Source organism: Carcharodon carcharias, chromosome 5 (genome assembly GCF_017639515.1).
Source record: "Carcharodon carcharias isolate sCarCar2 chromosome 5, sCarCar2.pri, whole genome shotgun sequence".
NCBI classification, from domain to species: domain Eukaryota; kingdom Metazoa; phylum Chordata; class Chondrichthyes; order Lamniformes; family Lamnidae; genus Carcharodon; species Carcharodon carcharias.
This window is the reverse complement of record NC_054471.1, coordinates 122,220,584-122,247,786: the sequence shown is the minus strand read 5'-3', so window position 1 is coordinate 122,247,786 and position 27,203 is coordinate 122,220,584. Positions and strand designations below refer to the sequence as shown.

The 27,203-nt window shown below is 42.3% G+C and overlaps 1 protein-coding gene across 1 annotated transcript in view; it reads right to left on the bottom strand.

Annotated features, from left to right (window-relative positions):
• The window catches only part of LOC121277751 (vesicular inhibitory amino acid transporter-like), a 90,838-nt gene that overhangs the window by 24,192 nt on the left and 39,443 nt on the right, over nucleotides 1-27,203 (bottom strand). The window contains exon 8 of the mRNA XM_041187390.1: nucleotides 23,331-23,561. Within this exon, the coding sequence (XP_041043324.1) occupies nucleotides 23,331-23,561 (231 nt within the window). The remainder of the gene's footprint in view (nucleotides 1-23,330; nucleotides 23,562-27,203) is intronic.

Sequence of the window (27,203 nt, the reverse complement as noted above, 5' to 3'; positions counted from 1 at the left end):
TGCCGTTCCTTCACTGTCACTGGTTCAAAATCCTGGAACTCACTCCCTAACAGCACTGTGGGCATATCTATACCACATGGGCTGCAGTGGTTCAAGAAGGCAGCTCACCACCACCCTTTCAAGGGCAATTAGGGATGAGCAACAAATGCTGCCCTAGCCAGTGATGCCCATAAATGAATTTTTAAAAAAACTTTTGTAATGGGGAGGCGAGCAATACTGCCTCCATCCCATAAAATTCGGCCAATAGAGTCCCTTATAGCACAGGAGGCGGCCATTTGGCCCATTGAATCGATTCTGGCTCTCCATGGAGCAATCAGGCCAGTCCCATTCCCTTGCACTAACCCTGTAACCCTGCAAGGTTATTTCCTTCAAGTGCCCAATTTCCTTTTGCTTCCACAACTTCGTGGGCAGCAAGTTCCAGGTCATTAGAAATTAAAGAAGAAAAAGATTAAAGAAGTTAAAGAAGAAAAAGTGTGCTTACAACAGGTGTCCACTAGCAAATACATTTGTGAACCAAGCTGAATACAGAAGGTTCAGAAGAGACGTGGAAAAGCAAATACAGGCAGCAAAGAGGGATTATGAAAAAAGACTGGCAGCTAACATAAAAGGAAATCCCAAAGCATTTTATAAGCACATCTGTAGTAAAATGGTGGTAAAAGGAGGTCTGATTAGGGACCAAAAAGGAGATTTACATATAGAGGGAAGAGGCATGGCTGAGGTGTTAAATGAATACTTTGCATCTGTCTTTACCTATGAGGCAGATGCTGCCCAGGGCAGGGTGACAGAGGAGGAAACTCAGTCACTAGAAGGGTTTAAAATTGCTAAAGAGGAAGTATTGGATTAGCTGTTGGTACTTAAAGTTGATAAGGCACCAGGACCAATGAGATGCATCCAAGAATATTGAAGGAAGTGAGAGTGGAAATTGCAGACACTGGCAATAATTTTTTAAAAATTCATTCATAGGATGTGGGCTTTACTGCCAAGGCCAGCATTTATTGCTCATCCCTAACTGCCGGTGTTCAGAGGGCATTTAAGAGTCAACCACACTGCTATGGGTCTTTCAATGTTCCCTGGATTCGGGGAAGGCATCAGAGTTCTGGAGAATTGCAAACATTATGCCCTTGTTCAAAAAAGGTTGTAAAGATCTGCCCTGCAATTACAGACCAGTCAGTTTAACATCGGTGGTGGGGAGACTTCTGGAAACAATTATTCAGGATGGAATTAACAGTTTCATGGAAAAATGTGAATTGATTCGGAAGAGTCAACATGGATTTGTTAAAGGAAAATCATGTCTAACTAACTTGTTGGAGTTTTTTGAAGAGGTAACAGAAATGGTTGATGAGAGCAAGTCCGTTAATGTGGTGTTTATAGACTTCCAAAAGCTGTTGAATACAGTGCCACACAGCAGACTTGTGAGGACAGTTATAGGTTATGGACTAAAAGGGGCAGTAGCAACATGGATACAAAATTGGCTGGGGGATAGGAAACAGTGAGTAATGGTAAATGGGTATTTTTCAGGCTGGAAGAAGGTTTGCAGTGAAGTTCCCCAGGGGTCAGTACTGGGACCCTTACTCTTCTTGATGTATATAAATAATCTTGATCTTGGTGTGCAAGGGACAATTTCAAAGTTTGCGGATGACACAAAAGTTGGGAGAATTGTAAACTGTGAGGAGGACAGTGTAGAACTTCAAAAGGACATTGACACATTAGTGGAGTGGGCAGATAGGTGGCAGATGAAGTTCAATGCGGAGGAGGGTGAGGTGAACATGGAGAGACAGTGTAAAACAAAGGATACTATTCTGAAGGGTGTGCAGGAACAGAGAGACCTGGGTATATATGTACATAAGTCATTAAAGGTGGCAGGACAGGTAGAGAGAGCTGTTTCTAAAGCATACAGTATTATAGGCTACATTAATAGAGGCATAGAGTTCAAGAGCAGGGAGGTTATGATAAACTTATATAAGACGCTGGTTAGACCTCAGTTGGAGTATTGTGTACAGTTCTGGGCACTGCACTATAGGAAGGATGTGAACACTTTGGAGAGAGTGCAAAGAGGTTTACAAGAATGGTTCTGGGGATGAGACATTACAGTTATGAGGAAAGATTGAAGAAGTTGGGACTGTTTTCCTTGTAGAGGTGAAGGCTGAGAGGAGTCTAAAAAGAAGTTGATAGAAAATCATGAGGGGCCTGGACAGAGTAGATAGGGGGGAAATATTCCCACTTGTAAACAGATTGAGAACCAGAGGGCACAATTTTAAAGTGTTTTGCAAAAGAAGCCAATGCAAGGTGAGAAAAAAACACTTTTTCACACGAGTAGTTAGGGTTTGGAATGCACTGCCTGGAAGTGTGGTGGAGGAATGTTCAATTGAAGTTTTCATAAGGGCATTGGACGATTATCTAAATAAAAACAATGTGCAGGATTATGGGGAAAAGGCAGGAGATTGGCACTAAGTTAAAATGCTTAGAGAGCTGGTGCAGACACAATGGGCCAAATGGCCTCCTTCTATACCATAACAATTCTGTGATTCAAAAAATTTCTTCCTCAAATTCCACTTTCATTTATTGCTCCAAACCTTAAATAAATGTCCTCTGGTCCTTGTACCATCAACTCATGGGGATAGATTTTCCTTGTCTACCTTATCTAAACCTTTCATAATCTTGTACACCTCCATCAAATCTCCTCTCAATCTCCATTGCTCCAAGGAGAACAACCCTAGCCTTTCCAACATGACCTCATAGCTAAAATCCACCATCCCTGGAACCATTCTCATAAATCTCCTCTGCACCCTCTTGAGTATCCTCACGTACTTCCTAAAGCATAGTGACCAGAACTGGATATGGTAGTTATGGCCTATCCAGAGCTTTATAAAGGTTCAGCATAATTTCCCTGCTTTTGCACTCATTATCCCCATTTATGAAGCCCAAGATCCCACCAAATTTGCTAACTACTCTCTCAATATGTCCTGCCACCTTCAAAGATCTATGCATGCACCTCCACGTCCTTCTGTTCCTGCACACTCTTTAGAATTTTAGAAACATGATTAAGTTGATATTGCCTCTCCCTATCCCTTCTGCCAAAATGCATCACCTCACAATTCTCTGTATCAAATTCTATCTGCCAATTGTCTTCCAAATCTGCCATCTTATCTTTGTCCTCTTGCAGTCAATTAGTATCACCCTCACTATTGGCCACTCCTCCAAGTTTGGTATCGTTGTCACATTTTGAAATTTTACTTTGTACTGTATTCCAATATCCAAGTCATTTATATATATGAGAAAAAAAACAGTTGTCCTAGCAATGAACCTTGAGGAACAACAATTTCTACCATCATCCATTCTGAAAAAAATAACCATTTACCACAACTTGCTGTTTTCTGTCCTTAGGCCAATTTTTATCCAAGTTGACACAGAGCCTCTTGTTCCATGATCCACAATTTTGTTAACCAGCCTTTTATGTGGTACTTGGTCAAACACTTTTTAAAAATCCATGTTGTTCACTAATGTCATTTAGGGAAGGATATCTGTCGTCCTTACCTGGTCTGGTCTACATGTGACTCCAGAACCACAGCAATGTGATTGAGTCTTAAATGCCCTCTGAACAAGGGCAATTTATGGATAGGCAATAAATGCTGGCCTCGCAAGCAATGCCCACATCCCATGAACAAATAAAAATAAATATAGACAACATCCACTGCATTTCATTGCAATCTTCTCTGTTACTTTATCAAAAAATTCAATTAGGTTAGTCAAAGATAACCTGCCTTTTACAAATCCATGCTGGCTATCCTTAATTAGCTCAAACCTCTCCAAGTGCCCATTGATTTTTCCTTAATTATTCTTTCTGAAGCCTGTCCTACCACTGATATTAAATTAACTAGCCTGTAGTCTCCAGGAATATCCTTATACCCCTTCTTGAACATTTAGCAGTCTACATTCCTCTGGCATCGCCCCCTTATCCAGGGAAGATTAGAAGATTATGGCAACTCCTTCTGCTATCTCCACCGCACATTCTTTAGCAATTAGGGATGCAAATTATCCTGGCCAGGTGACTTATCTAGCCTAAGTATAGTCAACCTTTCCAATACTTCCTCCCCTTCAATTTTTGCCCTTTCCTTTCCTTCGACTATCTCCACTTCCACCAATATTTTGTCAGATTCCTCTTCCTAAGTACGCACAAATACAAAGTACTTATTAAGTAATCCTGTCTTGCCCAGTACGTCTAAGCATAAGTCAACCTTTTGGTCCCTAATAGGACTCTCTCCAATTCTTACTACCTGCTTGCTATTTACCTGCTTGTAGAAAATCTTTGGGTTCCCTTTTATGTTGACAGCCATTCTATTCCCATATTTTCTCTTTGCCAGCCATATTTTGCTCTTCAAGTCCCCTCTCAGCCTATTGTATTTGACACCATTCTTGCTTGAAGAATTCACCCGACATGCATCATACACTCTTATTTTTTTAATATACTTCCTATCTCCCTCATCATTCAAGGAGCCCTAGATTTTGATCCCCTGTTTTTCACTCTTGTTGGAAGGCACCCAAACTGTAGCTGAAGCATCTCCTCTTTCAAGATCACCCATTATTCTGTTAGTTTCTTTGATAGTCTTTGGCTATATTCCTTCCCATCCCGTTGAAGTGAGCCCTCTTCCAATTTTGACTTTGTTATGTCCAGTGAAGGCATGTTGTGTTCCTAACTTCAATTGTGGACTGTGTTCCTATGGAAGCTTCTCGAATTGTCTTTTTTTAAAATATTCTCCAACAAGATGACTAAGGTAGCTGCCAAGGTTCAGGAGACTTTTGTAAATTCAACACAGATTACCTGAAGCTTTCAGAATGTTCCTAATTGAAACACCCTGAGTGGGGGGGTGGGGGGGGGCCTCACTTTTGAATGAATATACCCAGATGAAACCCCAATATGGGATTTACACCTGCTCTTGTTCATGGTTTACTCCAAGCTCAAAATCAACCGGCTTCTAGGCTTTGTGGCTGTGATTTTCCAACCCTGTCATAGCAGGACCCACCACGGGAGATTTGGTGGTCCAACCAAAAGTCCATTGGCTTTCGGCAGGATTGGACAATCCTGGCAGTGGGCGAGTCCAGAAAATCCCACGTAATGTCTCCAAGCTTGCAATTTATCAAAAGAGGACGGTGGAAAACTCTTGCTTTCAGATTATTGTCTCTTAAAAGCCTCCCAGCCTGATTCCTAACCCAAGTCCACTTGTAAAGAAACCTGAACTCTTAGTAAGAAAATCTGTAAAGGACTAACTTTGCAATCTACTGATCATCCATCTCTTTGGGGGAATCCTGCAATAATCTTGATATACAATTCGAGCTATTGAAATAGCCTAAACTACTCTTTTAGAGTGAAACGTGTCTTTACCAGGCCCGCAACGTCTGTCTTACCTATGATGAGCCAAACTTGTGAGCTATGAACTATTCTTTTGTGTACAACTTGTAAGAGTGCACTATTCTCTTTATCTGTATCTTTCTTGAGAAAGAGAGAGAGAGAGCGTATGTATGTGTGTGTGTGTATATATATGTGTGTGTGTGTGTGCGCGTGAGTAACATAGCATTTAGACTTTCGGGGTGAATGTATGAATAAATAACCCTCTTTATTTAAATCCACAAAAGCTTGCTGCTGATCTTCAAATTGACTACACACTCAAGGGGGCGGGGGGGGTGGGGGAGGTAGGGGGGTAAACTCCGTCCACATACACTTTTTGGTTTACTCCAAATTCAAAATCAGTGGACTTCCAGATTTCATCTCTCCAAGTTTGCAATTTAACAAAAGAGAGCTGCAGAAAATCAGTTAATCACAAGCAGTTGTGAATGACCATCATCTATCTCCATTATATAGAATTGGCTTTTAGCTTTAAACCATTCTAGGTAGACAACAGCAGTTGAGTATGTGACCAAAACTGGCTTCTGGTACTAAAATCCTTTATTATCCCAAAAATGAGAGAGAAACAATCGGTCTACAAAGAACACAACTGCAGAATATCAGCTGCAGACCAAGGCAGTGACACTGAAGCCTTTTTAAACTTGGTGTATCTTAAAAGCCTCCCAACCGTATTCCTAATCCAAGTCCACCTGTAAAGAAACCTGACCTCCTGGTAAGAAAATCTACAACTGACTAACTTTGCAATCTGCTGAATATGTATATCTTCAACAGAATCCTGCAATAACCCTGATATACAATTCCAGATAGTGAAACCACCTAGACTAGTCTTTCAGCATGAAATGCATCTTTACCGGGCCTTACAGTGAGCCAACCAGATGAACTATGAACGATACCTTTGTTACAACATGTAAAATGCACTATTCTCTTGAACTGTATCTTTCTTGAATATGTATTTGTGTATGTGTGTGTGTCTGTGTGTGACATAGTGCTTTGATTTTTGGGCTGAATGCATGAATAAATAATCTTTTTTATTTAAACCCTCAAAAGATTGTTGTTTTTATTCCAATTGACAACACACTCAAGGGGCCAAAAGACACACATACACCTTCCTTTTCAAAAGCACACTGATTAAGGACAGAAAGGGAAAGGGTACACATTCTCTCCTGACCCTTTCCGTAACAACTTTCTATTTTAGATTGTTCCTTGCTCTTCTGCATTACTGGTCCAAATTTTATGGCCAGAACATTGAGGTTGGCGAGCAGGGAGTGGGGCCCACTTGCCGACGCATAAAATGATGCAGGATGACATTGGGTGGAACTCCTGGCGTCACACTGTGTCATTTCAATTTTCAGGTTGACGGGGGTGCGCAGCTGAATCAGCTGTACGGCTGCCGATGTGTCAATGACCAATTGAGGCCATTTAAAAACTAATTCAAGGTTGACGGGCAGGCCAAGAGCCCTGGTGGACTTCAGAAAAAGCATGAGACCTCATCCACGGGGGGGATGAGGTTTCATGTAGGTTTTTAAAAATGTAAGAAAAATTTGAATAAAAGTGATAAAACAGTGTCACATCAGGGGACATGTCAGGGAAATTTTGTGTTTGTGCGTTGACCATTTTTGAATTTGGTGCCGATCTTCCTGAGGTAGCACTTAGCCTCAGGGAGGTGAGTGCGCTCTTTCACGTGCATGCATGAAAGAGCGCATTCCTGGCTTAGGGAATCCCCCCCCGCCCGCACAGGGAGCGCATTGCACTTCCTGGTGGACGTCACGCTGGGCGGGCCTTAATTGGCCTGCCCAGGTAAAATGGCAGTGCGCCTCCAATTGGAGGTGCCGATTGGAGGAGAGCCTGCACATGCCTGGTCCTGCACTCCCCAAGCCACCCCCCAAACGGGGGGGTGGGGGGGCAATTCTTCCCTATGATACAATGATCATACGTACCCAAATGTTCCCCAAAAGGCACTTGGTGCTTGGCCCTCCTCATTCTCCAGCATCAGATCCGGAAACCTGCTTTCTAATTGAATTGAGAACATACTGATCAACAAAATTCTCCTGATGACATTTCAGAACCCCACCACCCCACCCCCACCCCCCAGCTCGTCTCGCCGCCACCCTTTACTCTAACACTATTCCAATCGATATTTGGGTACTTAAAATCCCCCAGTATCACTACTCTACAGTTCTTGCAATTCTCTGATTCCCCTGCAGATTTACTCCCCAATATCTCTCAAATACCCCTGTAGCATGATTATACACTTTTTGCTTCTCAATTCTAACCAAATAGATTCTGTTTTTGTCCCTTTTTTCCAACACTACCATGTCTTCCCTAATCAGTACCGCTACCCCACCTCCCTCTTTTCCTTCCTTATTTATTCTGAACACTTTACATCTTTGAATGTTAAGCATCCAGTCCTTACCTCATGTGAAGTCTTACCACATGCATGCGTTTGCTCAGGACTCACTCAAGTCAACTGTCATTCAATAAATTTGAACATATTGCTTTGAATCAGTGGTTTTCAAATGTTTTTGGGCAGGACACTATAAATATATTCTCAGTCTTTCACATTCCTTTAGAAAAATTATAAATAAAAAAAACAATTTTCTCTTTTTCCACTTCTATTTCTTCCATGTGATTACTTTGCTGTCTTTCTCTTCTGTTTCTCTAACCTTCCTGTATATTTCTCTTTCTCCTTCCTCACTTCTGTTTCTCTTTCTTTTACTTCTTATCATCTCTTTTTTGAACCTGCAGTTGTTTCTCTAATCTCCATCTTTTAACTTTGTTACCTTGCTGGAAGCAATGAATTAGGGTGATGTATAGTTTTATTGGCACTGGCAGGCAAGTGGTACCTTGCCCAAGTTTCCAGTGTTCATGAAAGCCTGGATAGTGCGTGTTAACAGACTATTTATTTGACTATAGCAGAGGGTCCAAGTAGAACATCCAAGTAGGATTAATTCCCCTTCTTTGTGGTGTGACAGGGCCTGCTGCATCACCAGCATGCTCTCTTTGCTGCTCCTATTGCTGTTCCTCTTGCTCTTCTTCCTCTTCTGTCCAAAATTTGGTTTCTAGAATTACTCCCATTCCTGCACTCCCCACTGAACCTCCCTAAAGGCAAAGAATCAATTCAGCCAAGAATTAACCAAAATCCTTGAGATCATTAGCATAATGTTGTGTTGAATATTGTTATATTGTATCCAGGCTGCTTAACTCCAGGTCCCTGGGAAAATTGCAATGGCAGTAGCATTGAGGGAGTAGGAAGTCTTCCCCCATGAGTTTTGCAGCCTTGCCATCCTGTTTCTACTGGTGCAAGGCCTGAACATTCATCTCAGGAAGACTTGAAGCCAAGCACAGTCCATTCAATTTTTGGCAATTGATGGTAAAGAAGTGTAAAGATCCTGCAGTATTAAAGAACGAGTCATTAATTGAAATGTACCAAAGTCTAATATAATAATAGTAGATGCTGGGTTTAGTAGATTTATATAGTTAGTCTATGTTAATCCTGTAATTTTCCTCTTAAGAAACTGTAATGTCAAAGTTGGACTGCAGAGCACATGGTTAGCTTTGCTGAAAAATGTCAATTTGTCATTTTTGGAGAATGTGTGTGCATGCAAGCGTGCAAAACTGCTCATATTGAAACAGGGGAAGTTGTGCGTCTGGAGAGACCACATACTGATACATACAGTTCAAGTAGCAGTTGCAGTTATAACATAATTATGCTTATGAATGATAGAACCAATTATATACTAAGTGCACTAATATATTGAAGTCTGCTTTAGTTGATGTTTGCTTTATTATGAAATAGTTTGAAAAGATTATACTCTTAAAACCTTTGTGTAATAACAATGGAAAAGATAAAGTGCAGACTTTAGTGCTTGTGCATAAAATAAAGGATAAGATGTATGTTGAAACGGCAGATTTATAGAAGTTGAGCTTTTAATAGAAATGTTAATTGTAGAACCTTTGGAAAAACAGGAAGCACCTTAAGTGCCTATGTGTTGGGTAGAGGGAGTCCATGGACTATTGGTGACATCAGCTTGATCCAACCATATTGGCCAGGACAAACTATGGACTAATATGGCATGGAAAATGCCTCTTGATGGGCATAAAAGGGGGTTACAGGACATTGTTGGCACATCTAAAAGACAGACAGATGTTGGTCAACAGAACACAGAAAGAAAGAAAAGAAGACCATGTCCCAGAGAACTCGGAAGCAGGAATCCTTGGAACCGATTCTCGATGTATATCTATTGCCATTGTCAAGTCTGTATGTCCTTGTGATACTTAATGAATTCTCTGACTTCAATAATGAATGCGAGTCCGCATCTTGAAGGGCAGAATTGGTCAAGAACTCTGAGTGAGAAGGGTTGGGCTATCCTCTGTCGCACATAGGTTATCATATCCAGGTTCTTTCTCTCCATGATATCTTACATAGGAATGTGGTTTCTCAAACGTATTGTGAAAGTTATGAATATTATTGTTCTGTAATGTCTCAGGAGAGTTCTGAACCTGCAAGAGTTTTCGTGAAATAACCTGTAAGTTAACTAATTAGTCTATGTAAAGGATACCTAGAATACAAATTTACGGTGAAACAAAAGCAACTCTTCAGTATGCACAGTTGAAAAAAGTTATAACAATAATTAATTTACATATTTTAACAAGGTTTGTTAAAAATATTAGAACAGTCAAAACTGTACATAAAGGTTAATTTAAATTGTTTATTTAGAATTCTGATTAACCTCTCATAATTGCTACAGTTATATAACAAAAAGAACATTGTTATCCATTGATTTGAGATAGCCAATAATTTATTGGGCTATTATTGACACCTTGCAAAAAGAACACATAATTCTTAATGGTGGTTTCAAGGTTTTGTTTATTAAAAGCGTAGTAAATTTTACTGAATTGCACTGTATAAAATTGATATTCCTTTTGTCACACTGGACCAGATTGTTTGGCAATGGCGTGATTGCGAATTAGATTATAAATGAAGATTCTTTTTGCATTATGCTCCTCTGTATTTTCCAGCATTTGGAGTTATAATAGTTTGAAGGAATCCATGGTCTCAAAGCTTGTGTGTTTTGAGACACACCCTAAATGAAAAGGGAAATTGTAAAATGAAACTGACCCTTCCAGTTTCTAAGACAGAAACTGAGATTGAAATCAAATTTTCTGGGAAGACTGAAACTGGTCGAAACCATATAAAAGGATACAGAGCCATCAAAGATCAGATGATGGTTTCAATGATGCAGTACAGGCAGGCTGAAGAAAATGGAGGTTAGGTCCAGAAGCTGAAAATAGACAAATATACAGTTGTGCAGCTGTTTCTGTTACTTGAAGAGAACATTGGCAGATCTATGGCACCCAGACCATTGTAAGCAGAGTTGAGTAGGTTCTACAGATGTGGATTAGGCACTGCTGTCAGCCAGGGAATCAGGCTAAATCCTAGAAGAGGAGTTGAAATTCTTAATGAGGAAAGCAGAGTTTTGAATGACTTTCTGACTGAGATTGATGACATATATGCTGTATGCAATTTGTAAGAACTGCCATTTAATGTGTAATTTACAATTCATAACTGACCACAATTTGCATCTTAATTCATGTTTAACATACATTGATTCTGGGTTTTAGATTGTAGGTGGTTACCCTTTTTTATTCATTCATGGGATGTGGGTGACACTGGCGAGGCCAGCATTTATTGCCCTAATTGCCCTTGTTCAGAGGGCATTTAAGAGTCAACCATATTGCCAGGCCAAGAAAGGATGGCACATTTCCTTCCCTAAAGGACCTTAGAACAGGATGGGATTTTAAAACAATCATTAGACTTTTAATTCCAGATTTTTATTGAATTCAAATTCCAGCATCTGCTGTGGCAGCATTCACAGAGCATTACCCTGGGTCTCTGGATTACTAGCCCAGTGACAATATCACTACACCATCACTTCACCTCAAGATAGTATTTATTTTTTGCTTTATTTGACTCTTGTATACTAAAAATTCTTTTGGTTTAAACTGTGGAATCTGGTGGCATCATTCCTTCAGTAAAACAGAATCAGTTGATCTGTTTCCATTTACAACTCATCATGAGTTTGAGTACAGAGATTCCACAGGTGTGCTGAGCCTGGCCTCTAGTCTCAGATTGACCTATGTTTAATGGTTTGATTGATTTAAAAAATATATATCTATTAGCTATAAAACACACTGCTGACAAGCCATCAGAACACTCAATTTTAACTCTAAATTCAGTAACATGAATCATGCTGAAAATTCATTGTTTTCAGTTGGGGCAGAGCTGTGAAAATTAGTTTCTGACTTTTATTGATATGGGTTAATAGCAAAGTGGTGCAAAAGTCTCACGAAGATACAGAGTGCTGTAGGTGATGGAGTAAGTCACTTAGACCATTTTCTTTCTTTTGCACTGTTTAAGGGCCCCATGAAATAGATGAGCCATTATTATATTGAATTCCATAGAATATACTGCACAGAAAGAGGTCATTTGGCCCAACCAGCCCATGCCTCCTTTATGCTCCTCTTGAGCATCCTCCCATCCTTCATCAACTATCAGCATAGCCATCTATTTTCTTCTCCCACATATGCTGTCCATATTGTTCAACTCAACCACTCCCTGTGGTGGTGAGTTCCACATTCTTACCACTCTCAGAGAAAATAAGTTCCTTCTGAATTCTTTATTTGATTGCTTGGTGACTTCTTCTATTGATGCCCTACGGTTTTGCTCTTGCTCACAAGTAAAAATGCACTCTTTGGCTGGGATTTTTAAATGGATCAGGACTGGGATCAGAGGTGGGATTATACGCAATTTGGCACTGCTGGCCCATCCTGGTTTTCTGCCATAGTCTTGATCCCGAGCCATCTTAAATGAAGGCAGTTCAGGGTCGGATTGGCTGCCTGCCGGGAAGCACCGGCGAGCCAATTAAGGCCAATTACTTTAAATTGTGTGGCCTCATAAAGACCCCATTCCCATGCTGACTAGAATTTCCAGTTTTTCAATGCGGACAGTTCAAGTTGGCTTGAGCCATGTCTAGGCCAACATAATGGGTTCAGAGCAGAAGGGTGGGGGGGGCATGAAACATCAAGCAAGGGACAACCCACCCTGCCCCCCAACCACCCCACCATGGGCTACTATGGCTTCTGGGCTATACTGGTGACTGCTGGCCATCACCTGGAGGGGCCGCTGATCCAGGAATATGGCCAGACAGCTGTGGCTTTTTAAAAAAGAAAAATTAACCGACCTGTCATTCTTCTCACAGTCTCCCTGTTCAGAACGGCTTCTTCTATCCTGGCTGGTGGGGTTGCCAATCACTGAGTGCTGGAGGATCCCCCATTGCCCTCCAGGATTGGGATCCTGCCCACCATTACTGATTGGATAGCAAGTTCACTCCCTGATCTTTAATTGGCTGGAGCATTGAAGATTGCGGTGATGTGCCTAAATCATGCTGTGCGGGGTCAGGACCCAGGACTAGCCCCCACTTCCAGTTCTTTACTCCCGCTTGAAAATCCAACCCTTCATATCCACTCATGAAAAACTCATTAAAGACCTCCATGAAGCCATTTCTCAGCCCTTTTCAGGAGACAAGAGACCCAGCTTGAACATCCTTTCCTAATAGGTTTAACCTCACAGTTCTGGTCTCTTCCTTGAAAACCATTATTTCATCTTCTACTATGCCTCCATATCCTTTTTATAATACGTAACCTGTACTGCATACAAGTGTGGTCTTACCAAGATTCAATACAAATTTAGCAACAACTTCTCTACTTTTCAATTCTATCCCTTTAGAAATAAACCTTAGTGTTTGGTTTGCTTTTTTATGGCCGTAATCTGCATCACAACTTTTAATGATTTGTATGTTTGTACTCCGAGATCCCTTTGCTTCTCAACCCCATTTAGATTCCTATATTCCAAAGATGATGTGACATCCTTACTTTCCTTACCAAAATACAATAGCTTGGGCATTCTGAGCAGATTGCAGCTGCTCTCGAAAATTCTCCTGATCTGACGCTGTTGCAGTTTTCTTCAAGGGTCTTCCGATTGCAGCTTTCACAAATGCACAGCGCAGCATCCAACAGGGAACTTCGTCAGAGCAGAGTAGAGTCGGGTGATGACAGGACACGCCCCCCCCCCCCCCCACCCCTTTATGGAACTAGCTGCCGTAAGATAGATTTAAAAGTCCAGTCTTTGCATATTAGTGAATGGGTGAGTGGCGGAATGGGTAGGTGAGCATGTGGGTGAGTGGGTAGGTGCGTCAATGGGTAGGTGAATATGTGGGTAGGTGGATATGTGTGTAGGTGTGTAAGTGGGTAGCATAGGTAGGGTGGGTCAGTTGGGTGAGTGGGTAGGTGGGCAAGTAAGTAGGTGGGCAAGCGGGTAGGTCAGTAGGTCGGTCGGTAGGTGGGTAAGGTGGTAGGTGGGTGAGTGGGTAGTCCGGTTGGGGGGTTAGTTGGGTTGGGTCAGTGAGGGGGGTGTGCTAGTCATGTAGTTGGGGGGTTGGTGGTGGTAGTTAGGTCAGAGGGATAGCCAAGTATGGTCTGGGGTATAGCTGAGTCGGGAACGGAATTGGAAGGTTGCAGGGTAGTTGGGTCAGGTTCGACGCAGTCAGGTTGGGTTCAGTGGAGGGGTTGTCATGGGGGTCAAGGAGGTAATCGGGTCAGGTTGGGAGGGGGTAGTCGGGTGATGGGGTGTGGTCGTGAGGTCGAGTTGGGTGGTGATGGGGGGGTGTAATTGGGTGCCAAGGGGTGATTGGGAGTTGTATGTGAAGTTACTGAGATGTTACACTAGGTTTTAATCTGTCTAACATTTCCTGGGTAACTGCTCAGTGGCAAGGTGGGGTGGCAGGGAATACGTCCCCCATAAAATTCACCTCTGTATTACAATTGTCTACGACCTCTGTTGCCTCAAGGAATTCAGTAAGGTTGATCAAGCAAAGTTTTCCGTTTTGAAATCCATGCCAACTGTTATTTTTTTTGGTTTCTAGATGTTTTTCGATTTTCTTCATTCATAGAGGTTTTATTATCTTCCCTACCTCCAATGTTAAACTGGTTGATCTATGGTTCCTTGAGCACGTCCAATCTCCTTTCTTAAATATAGAAATTACAGTGCTGCAAGTGCCCATGAAAATCGTGGCCACCATTTCATACATTCTAACTGCTAGTTAAATGCAGCTTAGAGCAAGCTTTTTATATAAATTGCTCATTCTGTGCAGTTCAACTCTACATGGAGCATAATTACTAGTTACCAATTATATATTAAGAGCATCCTGTGAGGGTTACCTCAGTCAGGATGTCCCAGGGTCAAAATCCTGGAACTCCTTCCCTAACAGCACTGTGGGTGTCTCTGCACAACATGGACTGCAGCAGCTCAAGAAGGCAGCTCACCACCACCTTCTCAAGGGCAATTAGAGATGGGCAATAAATGCTGGCCCATCCAGTGATGCCCACATCCCATGAACAAATGAAAAAAAATCATGTTGGGCCTGCTGAACGTATAGCATTTATGTGATCAGAACAGTATAATCCACATACAGGTTGAAGTCCAAATTACTAATAATTAGGACTTGCATGGCATGGCATCAAAAAGTGAAATTTGTACTAACTGCCTTAAATACTGATAATCTCATAGTATAAAAACTGTAATGACGCGCTCAGTTACAAACAATAATGGCTAGAAACAATGGGTAGAATAAGTCAGTAGGGGAACACAAGCCAACCAGTGCCAGCTGCCTGCAGTTATTTATTGCTCCGAGGAGCATTAATTGGCTGGAGGTGGGACCTCTAAACCCTCACTTGGGAGGAAGTCCTGCCTCAGGGGCTTGCTGGCCAATCTGATTGACCAGCAATTCTGTAGTCCCAGTAGTGCCACCAGGAGCAGTGGCCACTGCTGGGACTGCAAGCCAACCCATCATTCTAAGTGCCAGAGCCCACAGGAACGGTGCAGGGTCTCATTGTGGGGGTGGGAGGGGAGGCACAGTGGTGAGGGATAGGGGGCTGGGTTCTTGATGGAGAGGCAAGGTGGGGTGGAGAACCCAGGGAGGCCAGATTATGGGGTGGTGCCCCAGCCTGGAAAGGGCGCCAGTGATGGAGGTGCCCCCATTTCCCATTCAAGGCACAAGGTGATCTGCTGGGCTTCCCCCGTCCCCTCCCTGTCCCTGATCTCCTCCCTCTGGCTGAAAAATTGTGGTCAGACCATAAGCGGCCCTTAAATGGCCAATAATTGCCCAATAAGTCAAAGATAAATTAATAACAAAAGTTTGAACAAACACTTCTAGTTCTGAAAAGGTAACGGCAGGATATAGACCTTTGATAAAGTTAAAAGTTGTTACAAATATGAAGTTTATAAGATTGTTATGCTTTGAAGCTGTCTCTTTAATTTAACATAAAATGGAGGAATGAAAGTGGTCATGTGACTTGCTCTGAATTTTGTCCGGCAACAATCCTGGGTGGCTTGATTGATAAAAGTTAAAGAGGGGCACATGTTGATTTACTGGGAAGAAGGTGCCAGATGTTCACACCTGGAGACAAGGCAAGGGTAGTTTTGCTGACTGTGGGTAGACTGTCTCCAAGTCTCACAGGGAGGTGTTAGGAATTTCAGGCTTTATAAACAGTTATACTTAAAACTGTCTATTTACTTCCAAGATAGAATGGAATTATGGGTCTAGAATATACCTAATTCACATTTCTACTTGGATACAAGGCACATATGATTCATATTGCCATGGAGATGGGCTTTGGGAATGGAAGAGTGCATAGCAACCATTGTAGCATTGGGTTACAGTGTTTCTAAGACATCTTTGAAACTTCCAGACACAAGTCAGTCTGCAGCCATCCGAGAAGCAGAGCAGGAGATAGAGGCAGCCAATCCTGCACTTGCAGCAGAGAAAATCTTGAATATATTGTTCACCATGCAGAACAAGGGTGGGAGTTCATGCTCAAATTAAAGATATCAAGTTTGTGAGGATTTAAAGAAGGCTGGAAGATTTGCCTAGCTTGGGCTAGAGGGAAGGAATCTTCAGTGTAACTCTCACAGTGGAAGTCCTTTCTGGGATTAGAAGTTATCTGGCTGGGGAAAGGGAAAATGAAACAAATCATCAGGAGCTGAGAATAATTTTAGACTGGTTTCTAGACTATGAAGTATCCACTTAAGGGACAATGTCATGTATAACCACAACAGGAGATTTTTGATTCAGCAAATCATTTAATCGGGACTTTCCTGTCTGTCATTTAGAGTATAAGTAGCCTACTGAATCATGTTTAGGCATTATTGCTTTTAGCTTGTTTGTTACAGTAAAAGTCTTGAAATCACATTGTATGATCCTTATAGTCAGTCACTGGAAATTCAAATACCACCTCTGATGAATTTGGCGTGGTTCCTCTGGACAGCCGAGGCCTTGGGGACTCCAGCTTGCTTTGGCTGTCCTCCTGGGGGCCAGCCGCTTCCTCTGCAGTGACAGAGGACATGTTTGAAGGGGTCACAGGCAAAGGTGACTTGGAAGGAGAGGATAGCCTCTGAGATTCCTGATTGGATGATCTAGCTGCTGCTCCTCCTCTCTTCAGGTGTCTGAGGGCCTTGGCCTGATTCCTTCAGAGGAAGAAGAGCCTAGGGGGACATTGAGGTGTCCCGTTTCCCTTTTGTGTGCCACTGCAGGAACTCTCCCATGACTACCGTGATGGAATGCAGGTCCGCGCGCACCTCCATGTTCTGCTGGACCAGGGTGTCCAGGTCCTCCGTCATCCTTCCCATGGGGACTGCCATACGTGCAAATGTGGGTACCACTTCATCAGAGAGCAGACAGGCGCACTCCTCCGACTCGTCAGCTTCTCTGTTGAGGGCTTCCAACAACTCTGCATGATGTTCCCCCACCTTCTGCTGACTCTCCCTGATGAGTTGGAAGGCTAAATCCAAAGGCTCGTTATCTGTCTTGGACCTCACAGACACCTCTTCCCCAGTAGTCCTCCAAGGGCTGGCAATATTGGCTGACCCAGCCATCTCCTGCTACAGACATGTGTCCATGCAGTGATTGTAAACCCAAGCCTGCTCAAGATTTAGTTCCCACTAAGAGGTTGTGTCTCTGCGCAGGTGAAGGGTGTGGGTAAGTGCGTTGATGGGTCTTCCAGATTTTCAATGGAGGAGGTGACCTCTTGGCTGCAGGTGAGGACTTGGATGGAGCTGAGGGACTGGCTGGCTGAGGGTGTTGGTCGCTTGGCAGTACTCCCTGTGAACCAAGGTAGAGGTTAGTGCATGGCAGCAGAGTCAAAAGCAGGAGAGAGAGCACTCACTTTTGTATTGAGAGAGGGATAATGTGGTGCAGGATCCTCGCTTGGGTGTTCGCTGCTGACTTCATGGTCGCCCCAGGCCTGGTCCACATCCTCACCAAATAAATGTCTATCATTGAGATGCACAAGTTTCCCTGAGATAAAGTGGGTTGAGATTTTTGACAAGTAGTCAAAAAATACAGCTACCCAAGATATAACCAGCAGCAGGGGATGCAGGAGGAATGGAAAGCAGCTCTAAAAATGGAGGTTCATCACTCTGATACCTGAGAAGGCTAGTACCACCTTCTCAGAGCAACCAGTTCATCTATGCCAGCTCATTAGGATAAAGTTAAATAAATTTCTGGAAATGCTGCTAATTGTATGCATCATTTATTCCTAGTCATAAACTCGTGCTAAACCTCCCATGTTTCCTAGACAAATTTAGGTAAAGAGTTAAAGATTTGTCTGGTACATTTGATGAATATTCTTCTCAGTTATTAATCCCAATATTCTTACAAAGTGTTTTCTGTCAGTTACTGAAGGACCGGTTGTTTGCAAGTCAACAGCCCATTATGTCCTGATGTTCAGGCACACAGGTTGCAAAATACAATTGCGTAGCACCTATATTTTGGGCACTACGTGTGCTGTTTTGACTCCAAAGAGTGGTCAGTGCCATGTGTGTACATGTCTGTTGTGAGCTGCACCAGCTAGCATGGGTGCTGGGAGTGTGTACTAGAATTATGCAGAGTAGTCATGATGCCAGCGTGTAATGCTGATTTAATTTTACCAGTGCCATTTTCAAGTGCTGTGCTCCAGCTAACATCCTTTCTGAATCCGTCACAGCTGAACATATGTTCAGCAGCAGAAAGGACATCCCTACACCCCCCATGTCATTTAAATGGATTATTAACCACTTTTAGATTTAATTGCTGTGAATGTGAGGTATGAGTCATACTTGTTAGAGATTGTTGGGAAGTGAGTGATGGGGGTGTACAAAACTGAGCAGAGGTGCTTTTGGTGGAATATGGCACTTGAAGCTAAATCCACTGGTCTTGACTACTTCTATGAGATTGTTGAATTTCTTATGTCGCTGCATCCAGGTCCTAGGGACTACACTCCTGGCATTGATCGTGATGGCTATTTGCTTCATTGTGTGTATGTCTGGAGAGCCTCCTGGATCATTGTCTGTACAGAACCTCTCATCCAGTCAACTTCTTGCTCCAAAGCCTCTAATGATGTGCTGGAGAACCTTGAAGCCTGATGTCTGCGCTGTTGCACCATATGCGGTGTTCTTGCAAGTCAGCCTTCCCCAGCCACTTCCAGCACCTGCTCCCTGCAAAACAACCTGGCTTTAAGAAATGCAGGTTAATTGGAACTCATGCTAACCTCTCTCAATTTTGTACCCTCTGATCAGGTGTGCAACCACTCAATAGCACGTTTAGTACAGGTAAAGCACTGCAATCATGTAGATGAGCATTGCAAGGTTTGCATGCTTCCTGCATTGGAAGTGATTGGCACCGGTTAATTTCATATCATGATCCCTGTTCCTGTTTGGACCTTATCGAATTTCTTTGCCATAGAATCATAGACCCAGAAAGCTGCTGAGCGATAGATCAGGGTTAAAAATATGCACTTTGATATGAAGTTTCTATTTATGCTCAATGACACGCAATGATTGCCTTATTTTAATTCATCATTGATCTCCCATGATCAATTCTGTTAGACGAAGGTTTTGTTGCACTTTTGCTATGCTAGCAAAGAGAAAGAAATATGTGCTTGAAACATATTTTTTCTTCACAATTTCTTTGGAAAGAGTCTAAAATTTCTCCTATCATCAGTCTCACTGATTGATCTGTCAAAATGATACTTTTCATGTGTGGTTGAGTAGGCTGCCAGGCTCTGCCATATACTGACACAAGGAAAAGCTATTTGAGGTTTCTTACTTATTAACTGATATTTGCTTCAATTTCAGGTTTAAACATTTAATCTAATGGTTTTGCATATATGTGCTCAAAATAGAAATATACCATGCACTATAGATTTTCCCCTTTTTGACTGGGAGAAGTTGAGATTTTATGAATTTCATTCAACTCCAAGCAACCATTTATAGTTAATGGTCTGGAAATTGCTGCCAATAGAAACCATTGGGTTGAAGGCAGTTGATGGAAGGGGGCAAGATGTCAGGAATATGGTGCAGCACTTACAACCCCAACAAAATTGCTGCAAGGTAAAAATATCAAATGAGAATGTTTATGTGTTCAAATCAACAGAGAGGCTAATTAAGAGTCCTGATTGATTTGTTCTCAGTTTGCAGGTTTCTGGCTATGACTGGCATTCCATTCATGCCTCTTGTATAACCGGAATTGGCACAGATATAACAGCCAGTGTAGGAATGGGCTGTCTGTGAAATCAAGTGACATGTATAGGGGCTAAATTTTACCAATTCTAAAGTGACAGGATTGGAGGAGCCAGTATATTGGAGGGGGAATATGTCGGAATTACATTTTTTTTCCCAAATTTTCTGGAGGCAGCATGGCAGCAGGGTTAGTAGTGCAAACAGTGGCAGCAGGCAGCAATTATGCCCCTAAAGCTTCAGCAACATCATCTGAAACCATGTCATGCTCCACACAATAACACCCAACTCTACATTACTATCACCTCACTTTCTTTCTCCACTGTCTCTCATGCTGCTTATCTAATACCCTGCATTGGATGAGCAGAAATTTCCTCCGAATAAATATTGGGAAGATTGAAGCCATCGTTGTCACTCCCTGTGTCAAAGTCTGTTCATTAGCCACTGACTTCATCTGCCTCCCTTGCCAATAGCTGAGGGTAAACTAGGCCATTTGCAAACTTTGTGTCATATCTGACCCTGAGATGAGACTCCTACCCCTTATCTGCTCCATCACCAAGTCCTTCTACTTCCTCACCACATGTCTCTGTCCCTTGCCTCAGCACATTTGCTGCTTAAACCCTCATCCATTGCTTTGCGACCTCTAGACTCAATTATTCAAATTATATCATGGCTAGCATCCCACCTTGTACCCTCCGAAAACTTGAGCTAATCCAAATCTCTGTTGCCCAAATCCTAACTTGAATCAAGTGCCATTCACCCATCACCTCAGTCCTCGCTGACCTACATTGGCTCCTACTTTGGTAGTGCCTCAATTTTAAATATCCCCAGCTCATTTTCAAATCCCTCCAAGTCCTTTCTAATCTTATTCAGCTCTATGACCTTCTAAAATCACTACACACCTTAAATTCTGGTCCCTTTCACATCCCCAAATTTCATGGGTCCATCATATCCAGCTATTTCTGCAGCTTTCTAGGGCCTAAGCTCTGGAATTCCCTCCCCAAACATCTCTGCTTTTTTTTTTAATCTCTTTCTATACTCCTTTAAAATACCACTTAAAATCTATCTCTTTGGCGAAGCTTTTGGTCACCAGTCCTAATATCCCCTTACGTGGCATGGTGTCAATATTTCTTATCAATACTGCTGTGATGTGCCTTATAAATGCAATTGTTGTTCTTGTGGAGATCACAAAATCAGCAGGATCAGTGACTTCATCACTTTTGCCACTGATCGATGATAACAATGAGAGAGCAATGGAATTCTGCAGAACTGTTGTTTTTTCCAGATTTTAAACAGTCAGGAACTATACTCATATTGCTAGTTAAATCCCCATGCATAAAGCTGTGTTCTTTATCTGTGTCCTTCGAGTCAGAAGGTTGTGGGTTCAAATCCCACTACAAGAGATCCCAGGACTTCAGCTGAATACTTGGCAGCACCATCTAATCAAAGGAAAGTACACTTGGAAACAACATATTCCTTGTAAATATAAACATCAAAATAAACAAAATGTAGTATGCTATGCAATACAGTGGAAATTGATATGGGGCCTGAAAAGGACAAATTGTGTTGTTCCATATATAGCAGTGGCAGCCACCAGGCAACTTACATTTTCTCCCTGATTGCTCATAGCAATGCCCAGGAGATCTCTATCCTGGGAATTTAGACGTTTGCACTACCAGGGCAGTGCACATGAGTCAACCATATCTGAGACTGTAATGGTTGATTGGTGTTGGCTACCTGCTTCTATAGCTGGTACATCAGGCATCTTTTGGGTAAGGGGACCATGCATGTGTCTGCCATTCCTCTTCTTCCTCTAGAAGGGGTTGTAATTCCTTATCAATGAAGATGACTTTTCAAAGTCACGAGTTTATGAAGCATTTAATCTACCTCATGTGGTCCCAAAGCACTTCACAATGAATTTCAATCTTGGGGTGTAATCATGTTGTAAACATGGCAGTTAATTTACACACTGCAGGATCCCACCATCGAAATGAGATAAATGATCGGATAATCTGTTTTTGCGATATTGGTTAAGCTGCTCACTTTTTATAGGGACGGCAATCGGCTATTCATACTCTCATGTCTATTCCACCATTCAGTTAGAATAAATGACTGATGTACACCCCAGTTTCACGAATCCACCTTTGTTCCAGATCCCTTGATACCATTAGCTAACAAAAATCAATCCATCTCAGTCTTGAAAATTTCAGTTAAATTGCCCAGCATCCACGGCCTACTGGGGAGTAAGATCTAAATTTCCATATTATTTTGCAGGAAGTGCTTCTTGATTTCATTCCTAAGTAGCCTTAGCTATACGTTTTAAATCACACCCTCTTATTTGGGATTCTCCATCAGAGGAAATAGCTTTTATCTATCTACCCGATTGAACCACTGTATCAAATTACACGTCACAATTTGAACATACATCGTCTTTCTATGCACAAGGAAAGGCAAGCAACATTATTGCAATTTTCCCTCATAATTTAACCTTTTAAGCTCTGGTATCATTCTACTGAATCTATGCTTCACTTTGCTATCAACTTGATCACTTGTATCGCGTTAAAATCTCCTCAGTTTTGTGCACCAAAGACTGAAAACGGCGGTGATAAATAAAACACTGCAGGACCACATTCTTCTCCAAACTTCTAGAAACTCACCGTTTGCCGTCCAACAAGTTTGTTTGTAACGGCATTTCTGAAACTGTCAGCTACGGTACCTGTTGAAGAAATACTGACCAAAATATTTAGATAATATGTTTTGAAATAAAAACGGAATCTGTAAAAGCATAGCAGGTGGGTCCGAGATAGAACTGAAGAATATGAAGAATGTCCTCGAGATTTTGTTTGAGCAGAGGAACTTCATCCGGCATTCTCTTCTTTTATAACAACTTTTCCGTAGTTTTTGTTTTTCTTAATTCCACTTATCTTTATTTACTGACCGCAGAATTGTTGAATTTACAGGTTTAATTGCACCCCCAAAAATGTAAAATACAAAATTGACACAATGTGTGGCATACTATTTCGCCTGCAGATGATGCGGGCCAGCTCCCTCTCAGTCTCAAATATTGCGATTTACCAATTTATTAGTTACTTTAAGGATGATTTTTGAAAGGTCCATTGACCTCCAACACTGGAGACAAATCTTTACTATAGGTTTGATAATTCTCGCTTTTGGTTATCTTTTCGAACATTTTATGTAGTAGGTTATTTGACCTATGAATTTTAAATTATATTGGCCAGTATTTTCATGGTGCGGTTGTTGAAAAACGTGATGGTGCACTCATGGTTAATACATTAATAGAGTGGAGTTTGGAGAACTTGCCCGGATGGCGTTGGTAACGTTCCAGCCGGCTTCCCATGTGGTGATGTGAGGAGTGTGGCGGGGTCCAGCATCTGGTTGGTCAGTTTCCAAGCGCTGCACCCGATTCTCAGCTTCACTCGGGGGTCCCCATTCTAGCACTCTCCCCTGAAAGATTTCGCTATGATCCGTTTCCAGTTCCTCCAGCTGTGCAAAATTTAGGTTTTCTTCGTCCACTCGAAAGCTATAAGGGTGCTTTTTGAGCAAGTGAGTTATCACGCGTTGGAAATTGATCACACTCTTGGAAGTGGAAGACATTCAGTCCTTTTTTAAAAAATGAGACGTAACGAAATAATATTAGCTCTATCTGAGGAGATGAAGCTTCAAAGGCGTTTATGGTCGCCTCCTCCAAAAAAAGTATAAATAAACAAAAAAAAACAGCGCGATACTTGCCCTTGACTAAATGATATAAATTGTAAAATAAAACCGACTCTGTCTAATTTAGTCCTCAATTTGTAGAACTACCAATAGAACTAAAGAAGTAAGGTGAAGGGAAACTAAACAACCTCTACCACCAGACTGCTCCAGAATCTATGAATTATACACAATCAGTGGGGCTCTCAGCTCTCAAATAGAAATTCGAAATTATAATTTTTAGTATATCCCTAACAGCGGCTAAAATATTTTCATACAATAGTTTTGGAGCACCGCGTGCCTAATATATTAATTTATGAATCCATCCTACATCAATCATCTGTGTCAAACCAAGTGAGAAGGCTTTGAAGCCAAACCTTCCTTCCATATTATTGTGGCCATACAACAGTGTTGTTTTCATTTTAATGTGACAGTAACTCTTTAATTACATTGTTCCTTCTCCTATTTGATTTGTGTAATGATTCTGTGATCATACCAGCTTCCTGATGTCTCCTTCCTAGTCGCTTGATTTTTAGGTCATTCTACCACTAATCAATGAGCCAATATTATAACTATTTGTGTTGTGATAAATTCTTCACCCTAAGGTCGTAGTTAAATTACTAGGGCTGAATGCACATTCTTAGAAATCTGGTGAAAGTTTGTATTTTTCAAAATGATTCACCAAATGTTAGACAGAACACTGCTGACATTCTGCCCACCATTCCTCAGTGACCACCAGACTCTACCATTCTAATGCTCTCCAGGTTGACCTTCTATCCTTCAACAAATCCAAACTTCTGTTGCTTCTATCCTACCTCACAACAAGTCTCATTCACCAATCATTCCTGTGCTGGTTGACATAAATTGGTCTTCAGTCCAGTCATGCATCCAATTGAAAATTCTCATCCCCCTACTCCCTCCAAATCCCTCCATGGCCTAACCCCTCCCTATCCCTTGTAACCTCCTTCAGTCCTGCAACCCTCCAAGAATTCTGCATTCCTTCAATTCTGGCCTTTCAATAGTTTCAGGCAACAAACTCTTTTGTTTCTCACCCTGTTGTCATGGTGTGCTTACCATGGAGTTCACTAAGCCCATTCACAAATATATCCTTATTATGAAGTTAGAACAGCAACAGGAAAAAAGTGGAAATGACAGACGCATTCAAAATAAGATCATCGAGTAAGTAAATTTCTACCAGTGTCAACGGTTCATACTTCTCCCTCAATGGTGTCTCAGAAGAACTCTGCATAAAAGAGGGAATGATTCAGTAAGGAAGTGGAGAAGGAACTCATTGCAAACTCATCTCCAAGTATTGGGTGGAATCTTATTGAGGCATTAGGGATCTCGCCTGGTGGTTGGAGAGCTGGCAAGAGAACCATGTTGCCTCTTTTCAGGAAGGCTTGTCAAAACACATGCTAATCAGGCAAAGCCAGCGGCAAACCTTCCCCGGCGTGTGGAAGTGTCACCTACTGAGAGCTGCTGGCTAATCAGAGGCTGGCTGCTCTTATGCTTAGCAGCACCACTGTAGAGGCTGTGGCTACAGCAGGAAGTACAGGCCCCAGAGTCCCAGGATTGTGGAGGGACACAGGTCACAAGTAAGTAATGTGGGCAGGCCGGTTGCAGGGACAAGGGTGTAAGGGGGTTGGCAGCAAGGGCACGGGGTGGCTCTCACCAGCCCTCGCCCTCCAACCTTCTGATGTCCAGTCCCTCAATCAGGCACTGAGTGCCTTTGATCGGGATCACCACCTCCCTCCCCCACCCACACCCACCAACACCCAACCCACACCCCACCTCACCCCCTCCCAACCCACCCCCCCACCCCACCCCCCTCCCAACCCACTCCCCCACCCCCAGTCACCCCTACCCACCCCCACCCACATCACCACCCCTCCCACCACCACCACCCCCCACATTAAGAATCTGCTCCTGTACCTGACTAGGTAAACTGTAACCTAAGCAGGCTGGGAAACCACATAAGCTGTCTTTCAGAGGAAGAGCAGTGTCATAAAAGCAGATCCTAGCTATGACACTTACACCACATCTTGAATCTTAGTGCTCATTGATCAGTGGGAGAGGAGAGTTAATGATATCAGTTAGGCATTGTAGTCTCGGTGAGGTCATGGCCTGAAGCACTCAAAAGCCACTTTCCATCTTTCTCTTCAAAAGGTACCCACGGCCCAAAGGCCACTGGTCAAAGTATCCACTTTGGATATACCAACTTATCTGGGGTCCTTTCTGTTGGGGGCAATGAGTGCACCTTTCATTCCAGATAGCGCTATATTGCATTAAATCAACCTTGAATGTTGAAGATATCATCAGATTCCTCTTTTACCTTTGCCATCTTCTCAAGTTTTCCGAAATGGCCCTTTGTGTCTCCATATGAGTATGATGTCTCCTCCTTTTTACCATGTTGACAGCCCAGAGATCTCAGTCGACAGGTTTAGCAAAGGTTGGTATTTGCTGTCTCTTAACTCTACACTGCAGCATTTCCTTTTCATCTCCGAATCTTTTGACACTATGAAGATAATGAATGAAGGAATGACACATATATAAAGAGTAGAAAGAAAGGATTGGTAGAAGTACATAGCTTATCTTGGCTGCTCTGATGAGGCTGCTAAATTTCTTTCTACTTTGCAAAAAAGTCTTGGCATTTAAGGAAGTGGTACTCACTATCACAGCTTGCTCCCTCCACAAAGTGTAGATTACTTTTTGGCAAGGCTCTATCTGCTAAGCGCAAACAGCCCTTTATTTCTGCTCCATGATTTCATTCGGAGGACATGTAAGACTTTCTCTCAGCCGTGGCTCAGTAGATAGCTTTTCTGTCTTTCAGTCAGAAGATTGTAGGATTCAGGTCCCACTCTAGAGACTTCAGAACAAAAATCTAGGCTGACACTCAGTTGCAGTACTCAAGGTGTTTTTCTCTGTCAGAGGTGTTGTCTTTTGGGCAAGATGTTAAACCAAGGCCCCAACTGTTCTCTCAGGTAGACTTATAAGGTCTCATGGCACTATTTTGAAGAAGAGCAGGGAAATTGACCAGATCCAGTGTCCTGGTCAATATTTATCCCTCAATCACATCAGCCTATCTGGTCATTATTGCATTGTTGTTTGTGGGAGCTTGCTGTCTGTCACATTTCATACATTGCATCAGTGGCTACACTTCAAGCTTAGTTAGTTGGCAGGAAAGCACCCTGAGGTGTCCTGGGGTTGTGAAAGTCTTTCATTTTCTTTACCAGGAATTTGTTGGTTATTCTGACTGCCAGCCTTCTTATCCAGGTTTTATGCTTTCTCCAGTGCTTTTATTGCCCCTTGAATCTGTAGCAGGTTTTATATTGTTCTGCTGTACCTGGTTTCTGCTTCTCCTCTGTGTATTTTCCTGCCAACTGCCTGAATCTCCCCCCCACCCCCCTTTACTGAATCTAGCAACAGATTTATGAATTAATTGAATTTAAATTCCAACAGCTGCTATGGTGGGGAAAATTAGTA